Here is a 23,597-nt window from a genome sequence, read left to right as displayed (position 1 = left end):
GGATTTATGCGGGGCGGATTGAAATCAAATTTTTAAACTATGCGGTGCGGGTTGAATTTTTGTGGGTTGAAGCTCAACCCACCCCGCCCCATTGCCATCCCTAGTTTTCAAGTAGTGAGCTGTCAATATTACATAATACATACTTCTTTCCTCCACTTTTATTTGTATGTTGCGTTTTTTTAAAATCAATTTAATTAATTTTCAAAATTAAACTAAATTACATTAATTTGATATTTTAAACAAAAAAATAGATTTACAAAAACTATACAAAAAAGTACTATAAATAGCAATTTTTCTCATATCAATCAATATGATGAAAAAATATATTGTAACAAGTTAGTCAAAGTTCTTATAGTTTGACTCTAAAAAAAAGAAATCATGACAATTAAAAGTGGAAGAATGTTGTATTGTTTTTTGATTACCTTTCTTCCTTTGGAAGTAGTTTCTCCACACTGATTCACTTTGCTATTTTATAACTCATGACAAATGAGGCTTATGGGCTTTCATTAATTAGATCGATAGATGCATTTCCACGAAAATAGTGTATATTGGATCCAATTCTAACATTTCCCATTTGATAGCATCATATAACAATATTTTTATATATACTATGGCTATTACAACTTTAAACGGTTCTTTCCGGATGAATATGGCAATTTGCTTTACTTATTTATCAACATAGAAAAGGAGTAGCTGATTATTTAAGAGAAACATTCATAAATATGTTATACAGTTTGGATCATAATGATCATTAGTAGCTATAGTTTATCTAATTATAATTCATCATAACAATTTGAGAGCGGAGAGAAGCTAGCGAGAGTTTGGAGAGAGGGGAGAGGAGGAATGCTAATTAATACATAATTGTATTTGACGGATACAACTTGTATCAACGAATACAATTTGATACATATGTTGCATTCGATACAAAAAGACTATAATGGAGAGGACAGAGGTGAACAAGATTAGGAGAAAGAGGAAAAATGTTAATGTGGTTTTGGATAGAGAGAAGAGAGATACTAGATACAAGTTATACTCGACAAATACAAGTTGTATCAATACGTATCACTATGGAGGTCCTATTTCAAATGTATCAATATAGGTTGTATCAATACATATGAAGGTTGTATATCGTATATACATCATTAATACATGCTATATCAATATGTATCAATACAAGTTATATTAATATGAAAACCGTATCAAATGAAGTCACAAGGTAGAGATGTCTCATATACAATCCCATCAAACCATTACCTATATTAGATTTTATTACTAGTCTATTTCGAAATCGTGAGAGAGATATATCAAATATATCATACCATATCATATAAAATCACGAGGAAGAGATGTGTTAGTCTATTAGATACAATTCCAACAAATCTTTATTTGTATTAGATGTTAGAATGATTAACAAGCTGTATGGTTAATTAGTTAGCTAAGCTGCTGAGTTTGTTAGAAATAGTGAGCTGTCATATAGTTAGTTACAAAAGAGTTAGTTAAGACTGTTGCCTATAAATAGAACATTATGTCCACATTCAATGTAACAGATTAAGTCATTTAATACATGCTTCCTTCTATTCTCTCAATTTCTCTCTGAATTACTTCTGTAATTACTCTCCTTTCATGGAGTTTACATGGTATCAGAGCTGCTGATCGTAGGGGCTTTCCTTGCTCTGTGAGGTATTCAGATTTATCAGCTGCTAAAGGTGAATCGAAAGGAGACATCTCCAATTCAAGGAAGTAGCAATGGCAGTAGATGGAGTTCCATCGGCAAACACTGGCAGTACTGGTAATGGCACTTCAAGTCATACTCTGTTTCCAGTGATTGATCACAATCATCCTCTGTTTTTTCAACATACTGAAACTCCAGGTAGATCTCTCATCTCTCTACAATTGACTGGATCAGAGAATTATGCTCTATGGAGTCGATCCTTTAGAATTGGCTTAGTAGGTCGTAGCAAACTAGGATTTGTTGATGGAAGATTTCCTAAGTCTATGTTTGAGCCTGCATTACATGATCAGTGGGAAAAATGTAATGCTGTAGTATTGAGTTGGATTATGAATGCTGTCCGACCTGGGCTTCTTAGCTCTGTTGTGTATGCTTCTGATGCACGAAAGGTTTGGTTAGATCTAAGAGAAAGGTTTGATACAGTGAATGGCTCTAGAATTTTTCAACTGCATAGAGAGATCCATACTCTAGTTCAGGGCACATTGTCTATCGCTGATTATCACTCAAGACTAGGGATCTCTGGGATGAATATGATGCTCTCATGCCTTGTCCCAGTTGTCCATGTCTTGAATCAAAGAAATTTTGTGAGCATTGTGATTATCAGAGGTTGTTACAGTTTCTCATGGGGTTAAATGAGTCCTATTCTCCTCCTAGGAGTCAGATTCTCATGATGAGTCCCATTCCTACACTTAATAAAGCCTATGCCCTTCTAATTGATCAAGAGAGTCAAAGGAACTTGGTGAATTCTACCAGTTCAGGAGTAATAGAGGGCACTGCTATGTACTCTCGGAAAAATAGCACTTACACTACTGGTGCTAGTACATCAAAAGGACCTGGAGCTTATGTTGGTCCCTCTTCCAGCAGTGGTTATAATGGAGGGAATACTACTGGCTCTGGAGGAGGAGGGGGATATAATGCTAACAACAATAATACTTCTGGAGCTGGCTACAAGGCTAGGAAGAATTTTCTTGTGTGTGAACACTATGGGTGTAAAGGCCACTCAAAGAACCAGTGCTACAAAATTATTGGATATCCAGCTGATTTCCAGTCAAAGAGAAAGCCTATGTATGCTAATCAAGTTGACCTTGGGCAAGAGAGTAGAGGCACTAATAATCAGAACACTGGAGGTACAACTACAGGTTCACATTCTGGTGCTTTCTTCACTCAGGATCAATACCATCAGATATTGTAACTGTTGTCCAAACCTGGTGGTGACAATGCAGTGGAACCTTCTGCTAATGTAGTCTCTGCAGCTGATGCAGGTAGTTCTCTTAAAGCTTTCTCTTGTACTTTTAAAGGTAGGAAATGGAAAATAGACACTGGAGCAACACATCATATTACATCCACCCTGGACAGCTTAGACAGTGCTAAGGTATCTCCTGCTCATGCTGAAAATAAGGTTCACTTGCCCAATGGTAAAGTTGCAGTTGTGTCACATGTTGGAAACACCTGTGTTCTTGATAACCAACCTATTTCTAATGTCCTATTCTTGCCTGACTTCAACTTTAATCTATTGTCTATGTCAAAGATAACTAAAGAGTTACAATGTATGGTTGGTTTCTTCCCTGACTTCTGTGTGTTTCAAGACCTTTACACTGGTCAGGTGAAGGGGATTGGTAAAGAAGAACATGGACTTTATATCCTACATGACGGACCCAATCAAGCTCCAAAACAGCTGGTCAATAGGAGTAGGAGTCATGTTCATTTTGTTGAGTCTACTGTCAAGTCTTCTGTTAGTTCTGTTAACTCAGTTACCAACTCTGAGTCTATAGATGTATGGCACAAAAGGTTAGGTCATGCTCCTGTTGAGGTTATCAAGAAGCATGATGCTATTAGTTCGTTAAGAAGTAAGGATGTTTTTCATTGCATTGTATGCCCTCTAGCTAAACATACAAAGCTTCCATTTACTCATAGTACTCATCTATCCAATTATGTATTTGAACTATTGCATTGTGATCTTTGGGGACCCTATCGAGTGCCCACTCATAATAAGAAAAGGTTCTTTGTTACAATTGTGGATGATTATAGTCGGTATACATGGATTTTTTTAATTCCATCTAAAGCTGAAACAGTGGTTGTCCTTAAACACTTTCTCAAGAATGTGCAGAATTTATTTTCTACCAGTGTGAAAACTTTACGAACTGATAATGGTGGTGAGTTCGTTAACACTGAGGTACAATCTTTACTAAGAGATATAGGCATTACACATCAGAGTTCATGTGTATATACCCCTCAGCAAAATGGTATTGCTGAGAGGAAACATCGAACAATTCTGAACATGGCCAGGGCCTTAAGGTTTCAGGCGTCTATTCCCCTTCGTTTTTGGGGTGAATGTGTGTCAACTGCTGTCTACATTCTGAACAGGCTTCCATCCAAAGTACTTGCTTACAAAACTCCTTATGAAAAGTTATATTTGCATCCTCCTTCCTTGTCACACCTCAAAGTGTTTGGATGCCTATGTTATGCTGCTAGTCACAAGATCAGTGACAAATTTTCATCTAGGGCTGTTCCTGCTGTGTTTATGGGTTATTCTTCTACTCAAAAGGGCTATATTCTTTATGACATTCATGATCAGATTTTCTTTGTTAACAGACATGTGGTATTTCAGGAACATATGTTCCCATTTAGAGACATGCATGCCTCTTCTAATCCTATATTTCCTGTGGTTGAGCTCAGCTCTTCATGTCTTGACTCTCCATCTCCAGCATCTGAGGTCCTTGTAAATGATAGCTCTGTCTCTGAATCTACTGACTCCATGCCTTCAGTTCCATCTCATGCCATTGTGCCAGTTAGAAGATCAGTCAGGTCAAGCAGACCACCTCTTTAGTTGCAGGACTTTGTGACTCCACCTAAGAGTAATGCTTGTCCATATCCTCTTACGAATCATGTTTCCTATTCTAGCTTGTCTCCAAGTTATAGGCAGCTTCTCCAGGCATATTCAGTTATATCTGAGCCAACCACATTTCAAGAAGCTGTTGCTAATCCTGCTTGGGTGAAGGCCATGGAATTGGAGATGGCTGCACTGCAGAGTAATAATACATGGAGTATTGTGGACTTACCATCTGGCAAGAAACCTATTGAGTGTAAATGGGTTTACAAAATTAAATTCCTCGCTTCAGGAGAAGTTGAAAGACTCAAAGCCAGGCTTATAGCTAAGGGTTTTAGTCAGAGGGAAGGCCTGGATTATGGCGAGACCTTCAGTCCCGTTGCCAAGATGGTGACAGTTCGTTCTGTAGTTGCTCTTGCTGCTTCTAGAGGCTGGTACATCTATCAAATGGATGTACACAATGCCTTCCTCAATGGTGATTTGCAGGAGGAAGTGTATATGGAGATTCCTAGTGGGTTTGCTAGACAGGGGGAGTGTCATAAGGTCTGCAAACTACATAAGTCATTGTATGGTCTGAAACAGGCACCAAGGCAATGGAATATTAAGCTAACTGAGGCATTAGTGCAGATGGGATTCAGTCAAAGTCATTATGATTATTCGTTATTCACAAAACAGGTTAATGATGATATTGTGGTTGTGTTAGTATATGTGGATGATCTGTTAATTACTGGAAGTAATCACCAACAGTTGTGCAGTACGAGACAAGAGATTCAGAAAAAGTTTAAAATGAAGGACTTAGGTGAGCTTAAGTTCTTTCTGGGAATTGAATTCTCAAGATCTAGTCAAGGTATACTTATGACACAAAGGAAATATGCACTAGAGTTGGTGTCTGAATCAGGACTAGGAGGAGCCAAACCTGCCTGTACACCATTAGAGATGAATCAAAAGCTTACTTCTATTCAGTATGATGAACATATCAAGCATGCACAAGCTGAAAATGATACTCTTCTTACAAATCCTACAAAGTACCAGAGACTAGTAGGCAGGTTACTATATCTTACTATGACTAGGTCTGATCTTGCTTTTACTGCACAAGTACTGAGTCAATTTATGCACTGCCCAAAACAGTCACATATGGAAGCAGCACTAAGAGTGGTGAGGTACATCAAAGAAGCTCCTGGTTTGGGACTATTAATGCCTGCAGAACAAACTACTCAACTCACTGCTTACTGTGACTTTGATTGGGGATCATGTTTGGAAACTAGAAAGTCAGTCACTGGTTATCTAGTAAAATTTGGAGGAGGATTAATCTCCTGGAAGTCTAAGAAACAAGAAACAGTGTCCAGAAGTTCAGCTGAAGCTGAATTCAGAAGCATGGCTGCATGTGCAGCTGAGGTAACTTGGTTGATAGGTCTGTACAAGGAACTAGGCATCAATGTGAATCTACCTGTGAATATGGTGTGTGACAGTAAGGCAGCCATACAGATTGCTGCTAATCCTATCTTCCATGAAAGAACAAAACACATAGACATCGATTGTCATTTTGTGAGGGTAAAGAATTTGTCAAGGCATGTTGAAGACTGAGCATATAAATACCAAACATCAGCTGGCTGATCTACTCACAAAGAGTCTGGGAAAGGCACAACATAATCAGTTGTTAAGTCAACTTGGAATGAAGAACATTTTTACAACCATAAGCTTGAGGAGGAGTGTTAGAATGATTAACAAGCCGTATGGTTAATTAGTTATCTAAGCTGCTGAGTTTGTTAGAAATAGTGAGTTGTCATATAGTTAGTTACAAAAGAGTTAGTCAAGACTGCTGCCTATAAATAGAACATTATGTCCACATTCAATGTAACAGATTAAGTCATTCAATACATGCTTCCTTCTATTCTCTCAATTTCTCTCTGAATTACTTCTGTAATTACTCTCCTTTCATGGAGTTTACATTAGACTGTATCAATGATTTTTTTCCCAAGCTTTTATCTTTGTGTATCAATTGTTATCAAGCCGATACATATTGTATCAATTCATCATTAATACAATTGTATGTCTCTGCTATCGAGTTCCACTATTAGATATTATCTTGAGGGGTAAAAAATAGACTAATACAACCTATGAAAAAGAAGAGAGTGTAAAACCTTATATATCTATGTTAACAAATATTTTTAAACTATAGCTATATATTATAAATATAATAGCTATGTTTGTATAAATAAGTAAAATTTTCATTATTTAAGCCATGATCCACCTAAATGCAGAGTCTTAGACCATGAAGACTTCACAAGTTAAATTCCATTTTGCAAAATATGGGTGTAGGTGCAAACAACCCAAGCCCACGTCAATAATTAATGGACCAATACTTTTCCAATTTCCTTAAGAATTAGGTGGGATAGTTAGTTTTGAGCTAACGGTCCAAGTTTAGCCATTTAAAATATTTCGTTCACTTTTACTTGTCACTTATTTCTAAAATAAATTTTCATTTTTTTTTTGTTACTTTTGTCATATCAAAACAAAACAATTATTTTTTTCATGTCTTACCCCTAACATTAAATATTATTCTCCATATCAATTTTCAAAACTCAATACTAAACATTACTAATTAATATAGAGATAGTGTGATAAAATACAAATATCAATAATTGCTTTTAATGGGATGCCAAGTCAAATAATGACAACTAAACATGAGTGGAGGGAGTACAAATTAAAAGTAGCTATTACCCAATATTTAATGAGAAAATTAAATTTGTACAAACTATTTCTACTTATAACACGGAATAATTCCAGCAGATGATGTTGAAATTTGAAGATTGATGAGCAAAATTTCTTGATCAATTCGTAAACTTTAAATCTCTATTAATGCAAACTCCAAAAATGATCCATGAAATTTAATTTTTTCTTTAAAAAATTGTCAAAGTTTCAAACACTAAATATTCATAAAGTTCAAACACCAACAACTAGTCATAGAGTTCAAAAAAAGATCTTCTAAAGTATTTTTCGTATTTTAACTATAATATTTTTATTTTATCATTTTCATTTCAAGCATAGATTAAGAGATAATTTTACTAATTCACCCCTTAAAATTCTCTTGAGATTATACAAACAAATGTAAACACTTTAAAAAAAATTGATTACAAAGATAATCTAGGAAGAATTTAATTAATATTTTTTTGTAATTTAGTAAAATGAACCAGTAATATCGAAATAACTATCTTTAGTAAGATGATCCACCAAAAGAGGAACTAAAAACAACATGTAAATGGATAACTACCGAGTAATTTGCCTTTGGAGTTTGGCTATCGTTTTCTCACCGACAACGCTCTCTTTTTCAATTGGATGCTAAGGAATAATAAGAAAAATTATTCATTTCACTAGACTAGTCACATTTGAATTGACTAATAATTACATTAGTTGTATTTAAATATAATTAACTCTTTTTTTAAATTATTAACTTAACAATATTATATGAAACAATTCATTTCTTTTTCCTTCCATAAGGATTTTTAAATTACATGATGGTCCATTCAGACGGAGACTTGTTTAATAGATGGTTTCAAAGTTTCAAAAAATGTCATTTTTCACTTGTGTTAATTTAATATCAAATAATTAACTTTATTGGTAGCAAAGACCAAGTGCATTACGATTAATTAGATGCTTCAATATTTGTTTTTATAATGTTAGCTTTCGGAAAACTTAATTAGGATGACAAGCTAATCTTTGTGGAAAAATAAAGTATCTTATAAGTTATATGAATGATTAATATTTTGAAATTTGGCATGAAAATGAATATTAATATATCGAATTAGTACTTTTCTATTATATCTTATGAAAATCTGCGATCGTTATTCTTCGGATGCACATTAGGTAATTTATTCTTGTACAATAGCTTGTGAACCATATAAAAAATGTAAATTATACTAGATAAGTTTAGTGAGACAAGTTTGATCAGAGGAGATCTCAGTCATCATGATATCCCTTTCCTGCATTTTCAACCTTAAAATTATGACTTCGAATTATGAAGAAAGCAAAAAGGTGATGAGGGTTGAATTTTTACCCCAACTCAGCTATTCTTGTGCCTTATTGATATACTATATTAATGTAAAAAAATAGAAATGAAATCCTTTTCTGCTGGTTTAGAAATTTATAGAAACTAATTCAATTTGACCGATTGTTGAAAGGATAAAGGTTGAGTATCATTTAAAGGTGTGTTTGGCACGAGTAAAAATGTTTTTTTTTTTGGATAAAATATGTGAGTTCTTAAATTACTTTTATTTGGTAAATAAACAAAATATTTATATGTCATTTAGCAAAATATTATGGAGGTGAGAAATAGGGCTTGGAGGTGACAGGTCGAGGTAGAGGTGTGTCTATAATTTCGAAAGAATAAGTATAATATTACTAAAAAATAATCTAAAATATAAATTTAATTGACTTGACGTTTAGATTTTTATTAGCAAAAATAGAAATTTATTCGAAGTGTACCTTAATTAATAAACATGATATGCGTATTCTATATATTTTTTAAAAAAATTTAATCATAATTAATTGATATGTATGATTAATATCGAAATATAGACAAAAATTTTGCTGAATTATGACAAAGTCCACACTGCACTTCTATTTTACTTCATATGAGAATATTGAAAATGTTAGTGTAAATGGTAAAGTGAACTTACCACGTTTCAAGGTCAATAAATTTCTAAAATATTTTTAAATATTTAATTAATTTTATAATCAGCCATTGATCTCATCAAAAGTCTTTGTATGAATATGATGAATCAGCTCACATATTGCCACGTGGACTCATTTGCCGACGAAATTCAAAACCAGCTACAAATCAATACAAATAAGAACTCATAGCGAAACTCCATCAATTTAAGTGTATTGACCAATCTATCCTCTCTTTTTTCATATATAAAAACCCTTAATTAAATTGCCAAAAATCATCAAAATCAATCTCATCTTATAGAACCATATATAAGCAAAGAAAATTATGTATTATATTATAGTACTACTGATTTTGATCTAGTGCTAAAATTGAAATAACATTATTAGGTTAGGGAAATGTACTTTCATCTATTGACTTTAAAGTTGAAGATAAGTCTTGATATGAAAGTCATTAGTCAAGTTAATTAAGTATTAAATTACTTGGCATATTTTATTTAAAAAGAAAATGATATAAAAGCGTGTTTACTATCGATTTAAGAAATAAATATTAATTACTTTAAGAAAATAAGAAAAATATAAAATCGATTAGATGATGAATAAAAATAGATTAAAAGATGGGAAAAGGGTCAAAAATATCCCTCAACTTTAGTTTATAGTTTGACTTTACCCTCGCCGTTAAAATGAAGTTAAATTTACCCCTCCCGTTACTAATTTCATCAAAATTACCCCTCATTTGACGGAATCCCCAAAATTGATCCAAATTACCCGATTTTTTAAAAAAAAACCCTATACCCTATTTTTAACCCAATGCCCCGACCTGTCCCGACCCCTCTAGAGAATAACCCACTCCCCTTTTACCCATTCTCTTAAATTTTCCATATAACCCATTAACTTTTCCTCCATTGTTCTTCATTTCTCCTCCATTTTGAATTAGAATATTTGAAGAGGATAACTCATTAGAAATGATGGATGCCAGTTTTTAAATTATAAGTAAATAACTATGTGCAAGTGAAAAAAGAAAAGTCTTTATTTTCATTATAACATTCTAAAAGCATGCATGTTTTTAAACTAAGAAGAACATATAATGTTTTTGTTTTGATAGGTTCAATTTAGTTTAGATTAATTGTTGAACAATAAAAATCATTTGAATTGAAAATGGGCCAAAGTGTCACGTTCTTAGTCCTTCACTAAATACATGTGTGACATTTGACAACTCGTTAGACACATGAGGATTGCTAGAAAGAATTGTATTGTAGGGAATTTTGATTGATTTTTTTGTTTGATGATTTTTATAAATGAATGTCCTCTATTTATACTACTAACTTAGGCACTAATATGTAAATAATAATTGTTATGCAAATCTCTACATATATTTACAAATAAACTGATATTCTAAAATATTCTACACAACTAAAATGATTTAAGGATGTTCCACGTAAATTCATGAAATTCTAAGGTCTTCAACGAAATTCTTCATATATCTCTAGAATATTTCGCTAAGGACTATTCTTCTTCTAATGTAAGCCTTCACATAAACAACTTTATGTCTCGTGGCAACTAAATAACGTGATAACTTGGCGGGTCATGACAAGGGTGAGAATGAGAAGATATTGATTATTGTAATTATAGGAGGAACATATCTTGGCTTAAAACCTAGATGAGAACTTGTGTAGTCACATGATTAACTTTTATTTATATCAATATTAAAACTTAAAATCTCATGCTAAATGACTTATTGCAAGTATTTGCAATCAGATATTTAATGTCGGTCGGCGTTTTTTTTACCTTAGAATTTAGTATAAAAATCACTATATTTCATATTAATTTTGAAAATATATCTTAACTCAGATTGAAGAATGAATTACAATTAAATATTAAAAATAGAAATTTTACAACTTTTTTTTAATCCATCAAGAAAATAATTTAAATTCGTGGAATAAAGATTTATAGACTTTTCACATGAATCATTTTATCATTTAACTAGTTTCAATTAATATAGACAAAAAATATTTCCAATTCATTGAATGAAAAATTATCCAAATTAAATAAACTCCAAGGGGTAATTTTGTAAATCACTTAAAATTTCAAGTTTTTTCTTTATTTCATTTACCATTCCCAAACGAAAAGAGATTGCTATGAAAAGTCCTCTGTTTCTCTCTCTCTCTTCGTTCATAAGCCACTCTCCTTTCTCTCAGATCCACAGCTCCAACAATTTTTTCATCGCAAAATGCCAGTGAAACCTCTCTACGATCTCGTGAATTCGCACTTCTGAAGGTACTACAACATTCCAGAAGAGTCGGTATAGATATATTTGCACCGTTTAGTTTTCTGTGTCGGCCGGACGGACGGAGTAGTGTGAATGGGGGGAGTACCGTCAACGCCGAGGTTTAGCGGTGGTTCGAGGCCTCATGAAACGGCGGAGTACCTAATTGGAGCATTTATTGGCGAGAAATCGTTTCCTCTTGCTTCTGATTACTGGCAGAAGCTTCTAGAGCTTCCTCTTAATCTTCATTGGTCTTCGGATCGTGTTCAGCAAGCTTGCCTACACTTTGGTACCTAACTATCTGTAATTTTTTAAAGTTGTTTATTTCCTTGATTATTTATTATTGAGTTTTGTTGGTGAATTGAAAAGAAAAAGTGATGTGGTTTAATTGTGAAGTTAGCTCGCATATATTAGGTTCTGTTAGTTGGCGGCAACGAGTATCTGTAATGTCGTGTAGAAACTTCTATTGATGAATGGAAGTTGCTAGAACATTCATATGTTAGGTTTAGTTACTGTGCAGCTTTCCGTGGTAGTCTGATAGTTAAATAATACGCATTGTATGTAAATTGGTGAAATTGAGTGAGTGAATTGTGACCGTCACTGTTGTTGAGGTAATTTATCAGGTTGGAAGCGGTGATGCTTGTGCGTGTTGGATACTCCAAAAATAGTGCATTGTTAGAGAATCCGACTTGGGTGAGGCAACATTTTTGGAGAGTTTGACCAACATGGGTTGGAAGTGCCTAAACCAATAGAAATGGAAAAGGAAAAAAAATCATAATGTGCATGTGATTCTAACCACTGTTTTTTAAATTTGCTGAACTCTATAGTTGGCTCTTTTTTGAGGATTTGGCTAATGCTTAGTGTCTATACTAGTTGTTTAGGCAGTTAGGTCTGAAGCCAGCCATCAGATTTGCCACTTGTGGAGCTCTGCACAGAGTATTCTTGTGCTCCTGCATACTCTACTTAATGTGGAAACTAGCGTAGTTATCTCCCAATCCTAAAACTAAAACTGGTCACAATGTCAGAACTCAGATGTCAACAGAAAAATGCTCTAAACCATCGATCCCCTCAGCTGATGTTTTAGAACTTTTTAAATGCAATGGTCTTTCGATTCTGAAATTTTGGTCCATTTGCGCTTCCCAAGAGCCGGAGAAAGAATACTCTGATGAAGATTTGTAAATGGATTATGGTGTTGGTTTGAAATGAAAGAAATTGCAATAGTAATTTCCATGTCTAAATTTCCTTCAAAAAGGGGATCAAAATATTCCAATCGACCTTTGTAAAATTTAAACGAACTGAAAGTTTAGGAGAGATAGAATAATTTTAAGTTTGGCGAATTATTGTTCGAGTTTGGAGGAACACAGTGCAGTTTAATTTGAATGTTGAGTATAATATGGCTTCTTACATATCCATCTATCTATACATATACTGATAAGTCTTGAAACGATAAAGGTTTTCCATAAGTTACTAGTAGATCAACATAAAATTTTGAAGGGGACAAAAGTTTTATTGGATGAACCGGACCTTCTTTTGATGTTTACTCTGAACTACTTTCAAAGTAACAAAGATGACCGAAGAAAGTGTTTACTCTCTGGTGTCACACAAACTTTAGTGTGCATTGTGTGGATCTGTTTTGGAATACAATGACTACTACCACGGAGTAAAAGACCTGATGCTACGGGGTAAATGCAAAAGAAAAATAGGAGGAGATTCAGGAAGTAGCATCCCTAGGCGGACATGTGAACAATATAAAGAGAGGAAGCAGAGGGCATTTGATGGAATGGGGAACTCTTTGAACATATTAGAGGAACTTTGTTCTTTTATTATGTTTTTGGAGCACTACTATATCCTAGTTAGTACAAATGGTTGGGTGCTTTCTATAGAGAACCATATCTTTTTGAAAGGTTCTCTATTTAGTCTGCATCTAGTTGTGGAGTTTCCCCGTGTTTTTAATTATATATTTTAGATAACCCATCTTTTTAATAAAATTTCACCTTTATTAGAAAAAAAGCACAAAAAGGTCTTGCATCAACCTTGTGCGGTGCCTCAGATGTAGCTAGAGCACGGACTACCTAGAAATGCATTTGATTTCTGTTACATTTAAAGTGATAGTATATCTGGAATTCTCTGTTTCAAAAAGTATATCTGGAATTCTTGTGTAATAATCTATAGAACAAGGGAGGTAAACAAATGAGAATTGTTATTAGATAGGAGTACAAAGTAGGGGAAGTTCTCCCATAGAGAGTAGCACAAAATTGAAGATCAGTTACCCTAGGTGAAGATACTATGGAGCACATAAATTTTTTCCCTGGAGTTATTTATTGAAACAAGAAGAACTTCTACTCCGGAAATTTTGAGCAGATTCATGCTAATTGCTTAATTATTTAAGTTGATAAATCTTTTTCTTATTGAAGAGTAGTGCAAAAATTAGGTAATTCTACTTGGGCCTCAAGTTATGGAGAGTGTTAACTTCCTTCCAATGTTGTGCAAGTAAAATTGTACTCTCTTTTTTGCATTCTTGTGGTTTCTAATCATGCGGACGGCTGCTTTCAGGGATAATGAACTTAGTAGTTGGTATAAATTTGCATATAACATTATTTGAAGCTTAGATTTTTATTATTATTATTATAAAGTGATGGAAGCATGAAAGAATTAGGTAAAGCAGAGTGTGAAACATGGTACTCGTTCTACTTTTCATGTTTTACGCCTCGTGCTATGTATATTGTGTTTTAAGTATTTTCTTGCTGATATATAATTATTAGTTGTAAGATGTTGCTCTATAATCTTTTATGACTTATCAGCAGGCTATTGGCACTAACCATATAAATTCTTTATCTGACCCTCTTATTGTGTCTTTTCTTTCTATAACTTCCCTGTTTAACTTTTCTAGAGCCAATTCTTTCTCATGAGGTGGGAATAATTTATTTCGACATTTATTCCATCTCTTTTTTCTTTTGTTGTGGGGGTGGATGGGGAGTGGGGGATGAGGAGCTCACTGGCATGATCTTCTAATACCATCTGCTGTTTCTTGCAGCTCAGAACAACTGCTACACAAGGCATCTTGCCAAAATTTTAATTCACCTGTCCTGGTGCTTGCAAGAGTGTGTTTCTACATCCGATGCTTCTTCATCAGCATATGTGAAAGCTCTCAATGCAGTCTACGTCTCATCTGTTTTTCTGAAGCACCTCATTGAGAATGCTAAAACTGACAACTTTGAAGATCTATACATGTCCCTGAATGAAAGTGAGGAAATTCCAAGTAACGTCCCTAAAGGTAATTCATTCACAACATGGTTCGTTCATTTTTGGTTAGTGGGACTTCTCTGATTTTCTTATCTATATTCCTATTCCATTTTACAATTTTGTTCTCTCTTCGGAATATATCTTCTTTTTTCTTTTGTGTGTTTGCGACCTTTCGGGGTGGCCCAGTGGTTTAGGCTTGGGACTTCCATGTTGGAGGTCTCAAGTTCAAAACCCCTTGCCAGCGAAAGCAAGGGGTTTGCCTTCTGGGTTGAGCTCGTCGCACCGGGGTTGCCTAGTGCAGGTTACCGGTTTGCGAGCTATTGCATAGGAGCGGGGGGTTTTACCCTGTGCGCACCCAAAAGGGTAGCGGCTGCGGGTTTCCCTTGTCATAAAAAAAATAATAATAGTGTGTTTGCTTCTTAACATCATTTTCTCTGTTCAATACAGTGTGTAGTCTAATTTATGAAAAACTTGAATGATTGTCTCCAATTATACTACAATCTTTTTTTTGGACTCATATTAGGGTAAATTGAGAAATTTCCTGTTACTTATTTATGGATGAAATTGAGCAATACCTTTGTGATGACGAAATAATTCCGAGGTTCTAACTCATATGTTTTGTAGCGCTAATTTCAGTGAGTTAGCTTTCACAAGTAGTTGAAGTTGAGCCATACCTTTGTAGTGACCGACAATTTTTTCCAGATTCTAATTCGTGTCTCTTATAGAGCTTATTTCAGTGGGGGTAGCTTTCATAAGCTGTTCTTTGCTGATTTTGATCTGGTTGAGTCTGAAACATTTGGGAATCACTTATTTTTTTTAATCTTTATGGTCAGATCTGTCTGGGAATCCAAGTCCTTTACTTCCTTACTCTTACCACCATTCCTCTTTCATTTTCTTTTACAGAACAGAGTATTGAGCATCTTGTTGTGAATAGTGTGCTTAATTTTCTTGGCAGGGTAGATGTAAGGTATGTTGAGCTTTGTGCAACAAATATCTTCTCTGATGTTTTGCCAGTTGTTTTCCTAATACTGTGTGGTTTTTCTGACAGCTCTGATACATATCTTCTACACTACGAGTTGCTTAATTTCATGCTTGTTGCGTTATCAACTCAGCTTCTTTCTGGGCCATCACTTGGAGCTGATGATATTCATCCTTTCTTTGATGCAGCAATGTCTCAGGTCATCATTAGTTTCTCTCAGTAGATATCTCTAAAAACTATTGAAATCTTATCAAATTGCTTTAGTATTTGCTGCAAATTCATTGGCAAGTCATGAGCCACTTCTGAATGTAATTTTTTTCTTCAGCCAACTTCTTTGGTCAATCTGGCAATTCGTAAGCTGCTTGTTAACTACATCACGCGGCCGCGTTTCCCTCTGAAGGCTTCATCGTATTATATATTTTCTGAAGGATATCGTCCTGGAGTTTTACAGAGAGTTGGCTCTGTTGCGGGTAGGATAAAGTGATTCTCTAGTGTGCAGCTCATCTCCTCCCTTCCTTTTAACCAAATCCATTCCTCTTATAGCATTTAGGATATTATGGAAGTGTTGAAATCTGCATTTTGTATGATCTTTATTTATTTGCTTCGCATAAGTTTGGTTCCTACTCAGCTATGTATAGCCACATCCCCAAAATATCCATTCTATAAAATGATTCTTGTTCCTTTGCTCATGTATGCAACATTACGTAGTCATTGTTGAATCCTTCCATCCCCAATTCATGCAGTTATTATACCTTTTGTTTAGTCACTGTATTGTCCTATCATTCTCATTGAAGCTTCTGCCTTTTCCATTGACTTGCAGCAAATCTCGTGCTCCTGCCGTTGAATTTCTTTGCAAGTTCAAGTAATGAAGCTTCCAGAAGCCCATTGGCAGACAACAGTCTTAATATTTTACTCATCCTTGTTCATTACCGCAAGAGTCTTGGCTTGGACCATTTCAAAGATAAAATTGACTACAGCAGTCCAGATTCACTACCAAAGGAAGAATCCTTCTTTGAGAATCCTTACTGCAAGGCCCTTGAGAATGCTCGGGATATTGAATGTTAGAACGATTCTTTTTCCGTTCTGGTGTCCCTTTTGCTACTTTATGAATTTTGTTCATGATTCTAAGCTTCTTTGTGTTCTCTCAAGCAGTTGATCGTGTTGATGTTGAGGGGAATGCACCTGGTGGTCCGGTTGTGAGATTACCCTTTGCTTCTCTTTTTGATACCCTTGGCATGTAAGTGTTAATATCTCACTTGTTGATCTAAGGTGCCAACTAAAAGTTGTGTACACTGTACAACAGTAGCTCCTATTTTATTATGAAAATTGGCTATGCACAAGGAGTTTATTTGTGACCTTCTACATCTCCGTGGCGGAGAAGATGTTTTATTATTTGGCTTTTAGTCAATCCGTTTGGTCTGTTCGTAGTGAAATACCCTTAGTGCTACTTCCACTTTATGATCTTTTTTTCCTGATAAGTAAGGTGAAATTTTATAAATTTATCTGCATAAAGGGTATGCTGGTATGAACAATTGAGTAGCACAAATATAGTTCTCACAGATTATGTAGAGAACTAATAAAGTTGATCATGACTCTGCATTGTGACAATCATATACATCTGCCATGCTGGTCCAAAAGTTAAAGTTACAATTGAACATAAGACTGTCTTAAAAAATTCGTGAGTTGCTCTCTTCTCATATTATCCACCAAATTTTGCTGGTATTGCATTCCAAACTCTTGAATGTATACCCTTCAGACTCTTCTTTGCCAGCCTTGTAGAAGCTCCGATGTGGCTCTTGACGTGGTCTTCTTTAAATCCAAAATGTCATAAGCCATGTCCCAAAGCTGTGCAGTAATTTTGCAATGCAAAAAGAAGATTTTTGTCTTCTGGATTCTTTTCACAGAAGGTAGGATCTACTAAAATGATCAACCCTCTTCGTTGCAAATTTGTCTGTGTTAAACATGCATTGCCTACTTCCATGTAATGGTCTGATAGCATAAAATATGTTTATTTGTATATTTGATGATACAATTGTTCACATACATTATTTGGCTCTGGTAATGAGTGAGTGGGCTTGCAACTATGTTTTCAGGTGCTTGGCTGATGAGACTTCTGCACTTCTGCTTTATTCACTCGTTCATGGAAATTCAGATTTTCTTGAGTATGTGTTGGTGCGGACTGATCTGGATACACTGGTAAAATATGATTTCTTCTGTTATATTTTTATTTCTGACTGAATAATGACTGTTGCTTGTGGATATCACTCCCACCAATCACTGTGTTAGGAAATCAAGATTCTAGAGAGTACATGATGGATAAGGAGAGTATCAAGCAATAAAAGTGTAGCTAGGCGCAGTTTGATCTCTTGCAACTGCTTGCGCAGCAAGTTGCTGTATTTATGGATTTGATGTCTTAGTGATAATGTGGACTATGGTCCTTGGTTATCCATTAAAGATAGTTGGTTGTTTTTTTTGTTTTGACGAAGAGAAGATACTTGGTTATCCATTAGCAGATACTGAATTTTTTCCACATTTTTCTTATCCAGTTTCCAACTTTCTTTTTGAGAATCTCACTTTCCAACTGTTCTCGCGTTGCCAAATATAATTTCTTGCTCCTTTATTTAGAATCTTACTGTCTGTTTGAATAAATCCACAGTTGATGCCTTTGCTCGAAACACTGTATAATGCACCTAGGAGGACATCCAATCAGATATATATGGTGCTGATTATCCTTCTTATACTTAGCCAAGATTCCTCATTCAACGCCAGCATTCATAAACTGGTAAATAAAGAATCTCTCTGCCTTTTTGACATGTAAGCCTGGACTATCTTGATTCTACATCTTTCTGCAGGTGCTGCCCAGTGTTCCATGGTACCAAGAGCGTGTTCTTCATCAGACCTCTCTTGGTTCTCTTATGGTCATAATTTTGACGAGGACGGTGAAATACAACCTATCTAAGTTGCGGGTATGATATGAATTGTCTGTTGGTTCATTATTGCACTTTCTTTATTTCATGTTCTCTCTCTCTACTGTTCCTTATTTCTTTTGTCTCTCCTTGGGTGGGAAGGTGAATTGTTTCTTAATATTTCTGGCAGTTCCACCATACATTTATTTTACATTCTTTAACTGTTACGTATATCCTCATCAGAATGTACTGTCATGAGGCAGTATTTTCATTGATCTACTGATACATCTACTTGAATTGCTGTAATGAGCAATTTGGGTAGAGCAATACAACTACATGGAATGGAATCTTGACTTCTGTTTGAACATGGGGTGCATAATTAAAGTTCCTCCTCTTCACCAATAAAGTCTCTCTTTTATTGGTAATTTGTTGATGTGTTTCATGATGAAGTTGATCAAACCATGAAAGCCGACTTCAAGCATGTGTTTTCTGATGCATTTAACAGGATGTTTACCTTCATACAAATTGCCTTGCAACATTAGCTAATATGGCACCTCATGTACATCGCCTAAGTGGTTATGCATCACAACGTTTAGTGAGCCTATTTGACATGCTTGCACGCAAGTAAGTTTCTTGTTCCTTGTGTCTACTAGTGAGTTTGAAGTGTTTTGGTTGATTGATTGTTATTTTGATCTTGATCTATAATGTAGGTACAACAAATTGGCAGAGATGAAAAATGATAAGATGCATGTGCCCAATGGTGAATCAAAGGAAGAAAATAGTCTCCAAGAAGATATGGTACTTCATGCTTGGCCTTTAGCTTCATTGGCACTTTCTTTATTAATTGCTCTCATCTAGCATAATTGGTATTTGATAGCATTAAAGTTCTTCAAATACTTTTGCAGGCAGCTGAGTTGCATATTTATACCGACTTCTTAAGAATTGTTCTTGAGATATTAAATGCAATTCTGACCTATTCCTTGCCGCGGAATCCTGAGGTATCAGTACTTTCGATCTTCTATTGTTGTTTGTTCATGAGGATTAGTTGCTTGTTGCAGCTTTTATTAATTGCATTCCAAAACTGGCAGGTTATTTACGCAATTATGCACAGGCAGGAAGTTTTTCAGCCATTCAAAAGTCATCCACGATTCAATGAACTGCTTGACAACATATTTATGGTATGCTTATTCTTTCGTGTGTTCGCAGTTCCTATGTTTTTGAAAAGGGGTTCCCTGAAAGTGGGACTTACTTTCTACTAACTGAAAACAGTTCAGTAGTGGTCTGGAAGGCATTCTGATTCTGTGATGTTATTTCAAGGTTTTGGACTTCTTCAACAGTCGCATGGATGCCCAAAAGATGGACGGGGAATGGTCTGTAGAGAAAGTACTGCAAGTGATTATTGTTAATTGCCGATCTTGGAGGGTTGACGGACTAAAGGTAGAATGCTATTTCATTTAATAGTTATGCCAACTTATGATGAGTTGATTGATTACCATATTTGTTGGCACCAGATGTTTACCCAATTGCGTTTCACATATGAACAAGAGAGTCATCCTGAGGAGTTCTTCATTCCATATGTGTGGCAGCTGGTGTTGTCTCGGAGGTTGGTTTTTATAGACAAACACATGCTCTTTGTTAGAGTATTCTTTAATTCCATGTGCTTTTCCAAGTTTTGTATCTTTGTTTTTCTCAATGTTTTGTTTTGACATATGTAATCTACCATTTATTGATTGAATCATATACAGCACAAGTGGATTTATCCTCTTATACCTATTTCATTTGTGGGTGTGGATGTTGGTTTTCCCTATTTGTAATTCATTTGTTTTCTTTATTTTCTGCAGTGGTCTCAACTTTTCTCCTAGCAGCATACATCTTTTCCCGGCTGACCTTCCTCTCCAAGTAAGTATGCTTGCTTACTGTACTTGATTCGACCCATCTTATGTATGGTCTATGGTTGGGCTGGGGGGTTTAGATGGATGTCAGGATATTTTCTTGACCATGTTAGAAGGTTTTCCGTAGTACGGTGGTTTGTTGTTGACTGAATTAATGTGGTTTGTTGAGCCTGGATTTATGTACACTGGCTTTCTCTGTTTATTGCCTTCTCTTTTGTATTTACAAGTGCGTCACTCTCTCTCTCTCTTGCTGTTTGTGGTTGTTATTTACATGTCCAAAGCCATCTTTTATATGCTTTCCTGCTCTTAAAAAATGTCAGAGAACATGGTTAAAATTATGTCCACAAAAGATGACACAAGATCGTCTTTGTGGAATATCACATATACATCCCCCATAAAATTAAAATTTTATGTTCATTTACTTCATCAAAAAAAAAATTAAAATTTTATGTTTCTTCAGGATCCTTCTATGTCATCTTGGGAGTTTGTTCGGCATTGCATTTCAAAATAATTTGTTTGGTCTCTCTTCAGTTTCAATTTAAATTTACTTGACATTAATGTCGAGCATGATATGTCTGTTTTAGAAGGGTTGAAGTGTTTTAAATGCTTTTACTGGTAAGTAGTTTTCTGATTATCATGGTTTTTGAGTAATCATTCACTGAATCGTTCCGTGTCTGAAACAGGATAATATTGGCGAGGAGGCTGAAAAGCCTCAGAAAGGTGACATGAAAGGAAATGAGCTAAAGATAGAGGTGCCAGTTTGACGGATTATCAACCCAGAAGACTACGCTGTGTATATACATACATGTATCTATAGATATGTATTCTTGTCATTCTTTTCTGTTCATAACTTAAGAGTAGAGGATTTTTACTTACAGCTGAGTGAATTGAAATATCATCAGTAAAATAAATAAAGGTACTGGTCAAGTTTAGGCTTTTAATATAGTTCTACTAGGTAAAATAACTCCCATTATATCAATTTTGAAGAAGCAACTATGCTAATTTGCTTACCCTTTTGGGCAAGTGTTCAACATGAACAAGTTGGTGGTTGTCAATAGTACACTGTAGCCGGTATATATTTACCCTTCTGCATTTGTCGAACATTTTGGATGATATGATACACGATGGTACTACGATCATTCCATCACTTGGTTTGGCAATTGAAATTGTCATTGATACTTTGTTAGTGAACAGTGTATGTATGTATTCATGTGAATTAGGTTACACTCCTGAACACAAATAAGAGACCAACAAATAAGTAATTAAAAGTAACAATATAAACTTTATATTATTATTATTATTCATTTTATATACTTAGACTTGGAAAAGGCCAGCTCCTTTAACATATTCAGTAAAAGCTAAAGCAACTAATCCCAACATAGCAAATCTGCCATTCCAAATCTCAGCATCAGCACTCATAATCCCATCAGATTTAGACTCAACAGTAACTCCTTGGAACAATGGGATTAGTGAAGCCAAAGTTAGCAATGCACTTGACCCCAAGAACCATAATAATCCACCGTTTGATAACTGTGCAGATAAATCTGCACCGTTGGCTAGCTCCACACCAATGGCTGCTACAAATCCAATCATGGCTAGCCTACCGTTGATCCTCTCAGGTGCTGGACCACTGAACGAGAATATATCGGAGAAATTGGTGCTTGGTTTTGCCTGTTACATAAAAAAACACGAGTAAAAAGAATTAAAAAATGTCTCAAGTTATTAGTTTATTTTTAAAAAAAAAAAAAATTGCCATCAATGTTATGGTCGAAAAATGCCCTTCTAGACTTTTCAAGAAAAATTGGAAATCTAAAATCAACCTAAAAAATATGCTTGAAGTAAGCTAAGTGAACTTTTCAAGAAAAAGATAGTACTACCAACCTTAGCAAAAGGAGCAGGTGTTGGCTTGGGAACTGTAGCAGCAGAATCAGTCAAAGGGGTTGAAGCTTTGTCTAACTTCTCACCCTCCTGCAGTTTTTTCAAATTGACATACTTTGAATCTCGAAAAGTAAAAAATATCACACAAATTGAAAAAACTATTTTTTTTTTTAATAATATGAAAAAGAAGAGTTTAAGATTTATGGGCGGACCTCAGCCATACACTTAACACGAAGAGGCGAACGCCTGTGAAGGCGTGGCAAGTAACAGCTAGGAACAAACTGATTCAAGCCATTTCTACTTTGTGACAACTTAACTGGACTTCCCAAAATTATGGATTGCATGGCAAATGAAGTTGACATATTTTATTTTTTTTACTTAAAGAGAAAATGCTATACTTTTCAAGAGTTGAAAAAAGGTGAAGAAGAACTAGTGTTATTTAGTGAACAAATTTATTAATTCACTTTGATATAATCATTCTGCAATAGTTGGTGGGAATTTATAGTGTGCTAAGAGAGGGAGAAGCCAAAAAGGAATGGATATTTTAGGAGCCACGTAATTCAATTTTGGGCCTCTAAAGATACATAAGTCACGTGGATTCATTGAACTTTTAGCAAAAAGTAACAAGATGATGTGGCTTGCCAATTTACCCCATATATGTCAAGAACCTCCTAGAAGGTACTACAACTTATTTATTGCATGATTTAAGTAATTAAATGAAGGGATAACTTCCTAGAAGTTACTACAACATATGTATTGCATGATTTGGGCAATTAAATGAAGGGGGTAGGTTAATTTTATCACAATACTTATATTAATTGATTATTTATAATCTAAGATCATTGTAAAATAATTGAGAATGAAAAAATAATTATATTTTCTTGATATGTTAAGATGATAAATAAAAACAAAAAATTATTTTTGAATACCGAACAAGTAAACGTGCAAGTAAATACCAATAAAAATAAAACAAATGCGCATCCGGGGAATCGAACCCCGGTCAGTACCGTGGGAGGGTACTATGATACCACTACACCAGATGCGCTTTGTGTTTTGACTCCTCATGTTGGATTTATCTATGAGAGAGAGAGAGAGAGAGAGAGAGAGAGAGAGAGAGAGAGAGAGAGAGAGAGAGAGAGAGAGAGAGAGAGAGAGAGAGAGAGAGAGAGAGAGAGAGAGAGAGAGAGAGAGAGAGAGAGAGAGAGAGAGAGA

At 34.9% G+C, this 23,597-nt stretch overlaps 2 protein-coding genes and 1 non-coding gene across 3 annotated transcripts; 1 reads left to right on the top strand and 2 right to left on the bottom strand.

Annotated features, from left to right (window-relative positions):
- Positions 1 to 11,348: 11,348 nt before the first annotated feature.
- On the top strand, positions 11,349 to 21,589 carry LOC102598922 (dymeclin). Its single transcript, XM_006363410.2, has 18 exons — positions 11,349 to 11,776; positions 14,522 to 14,761; positions 15,634 to 15,697; positions 15,779 to 15,908; positions 16,035 to 16,179; positions 16,530 to 16,769; positions 16,862 to 16,946; positions 17,803 to 17,905; positions 18,366 to 18,491; positions 18,562 to 18,675; positions 19,121 to 19,239; positions 19,326 to 19,413; positions 19,521 to 19,613; positions 19,704 to 19,793; positions 19,933 to 20,052; positions 20,127 to 20,218; positions 20,457 to 20,514; positions 21,191 to 21,589. Exons 1-18 carry the CDS (start codon positions 11,584 to 11,586, stop codon positions 21,269 to 21,271), a joined length of 2,181 nt encoding a protein of 726 aa, XP_006363472.1. The 5' UTR covers positions 11,349 to 11,583; the 3' UTR covers positions 21,272 to 21,589.
- A 173-nt stretch (positions 21,590 to 21,762) lies between these two features.
- On the bottom strand, positions 21,763 to 22,871 carry LOC102598592 (early light-induced protein, chloroplastic-like). Its single transcript, XM_006363409.2, has 3 exons — positions 22,598 to 22,871; positions 22,389 to 22,475; positions 21,763 to 22,178 (listed from the first exon to the last, which is right to left on the bottom strand). Exons 1-3 carry the CDS (start codon positions 22,745 to 22,747, stop codon positions 21,822 to 21,824), a joined length of 594 nt encoding a protein of 197 aa, XP_006363471.1. The 5' UTR covers positions 22,748 to 22,871; the 3' UTR covers positions 21,763 to 21,821.
- A 488-nt stretch (positions 22,872 to 23,359) lies between these two features.
- On the bottom strand, positions 23,360 to 23,430 carry TRNAG-CCC (transfer RNA glycine (anticodon CCC)). The gene has a single exon. It is a non-coding gene; the product is annotated as a tRNA-Gly (tRNA).
- Positions 23,431 to 23,597: the final 167 nt, after the last annotated feature.

This window comes from Solanum tuberosum, unplaced genomic scaffold (genome assembly GCF_000226075.1).
Source record: "Solanum tuberosum cultivar DM 1-3 516 R44 unplaced genomic scaffold, SolTub_3.0 scf00439, whole genome shotgun sequence".
NCBI classification, from domain to species: Eukaryota; Viridiplantae; Streptophyta; class Magnoliopsida; order Solanales; family Solanaceae; genus Solanum; species Solanum tuberosum.
The sequence above is the reverse complement of the archived record's forward strand: the minus strand, read 5'-3'. Positions and strand labels throughout refer to the sequence as shown.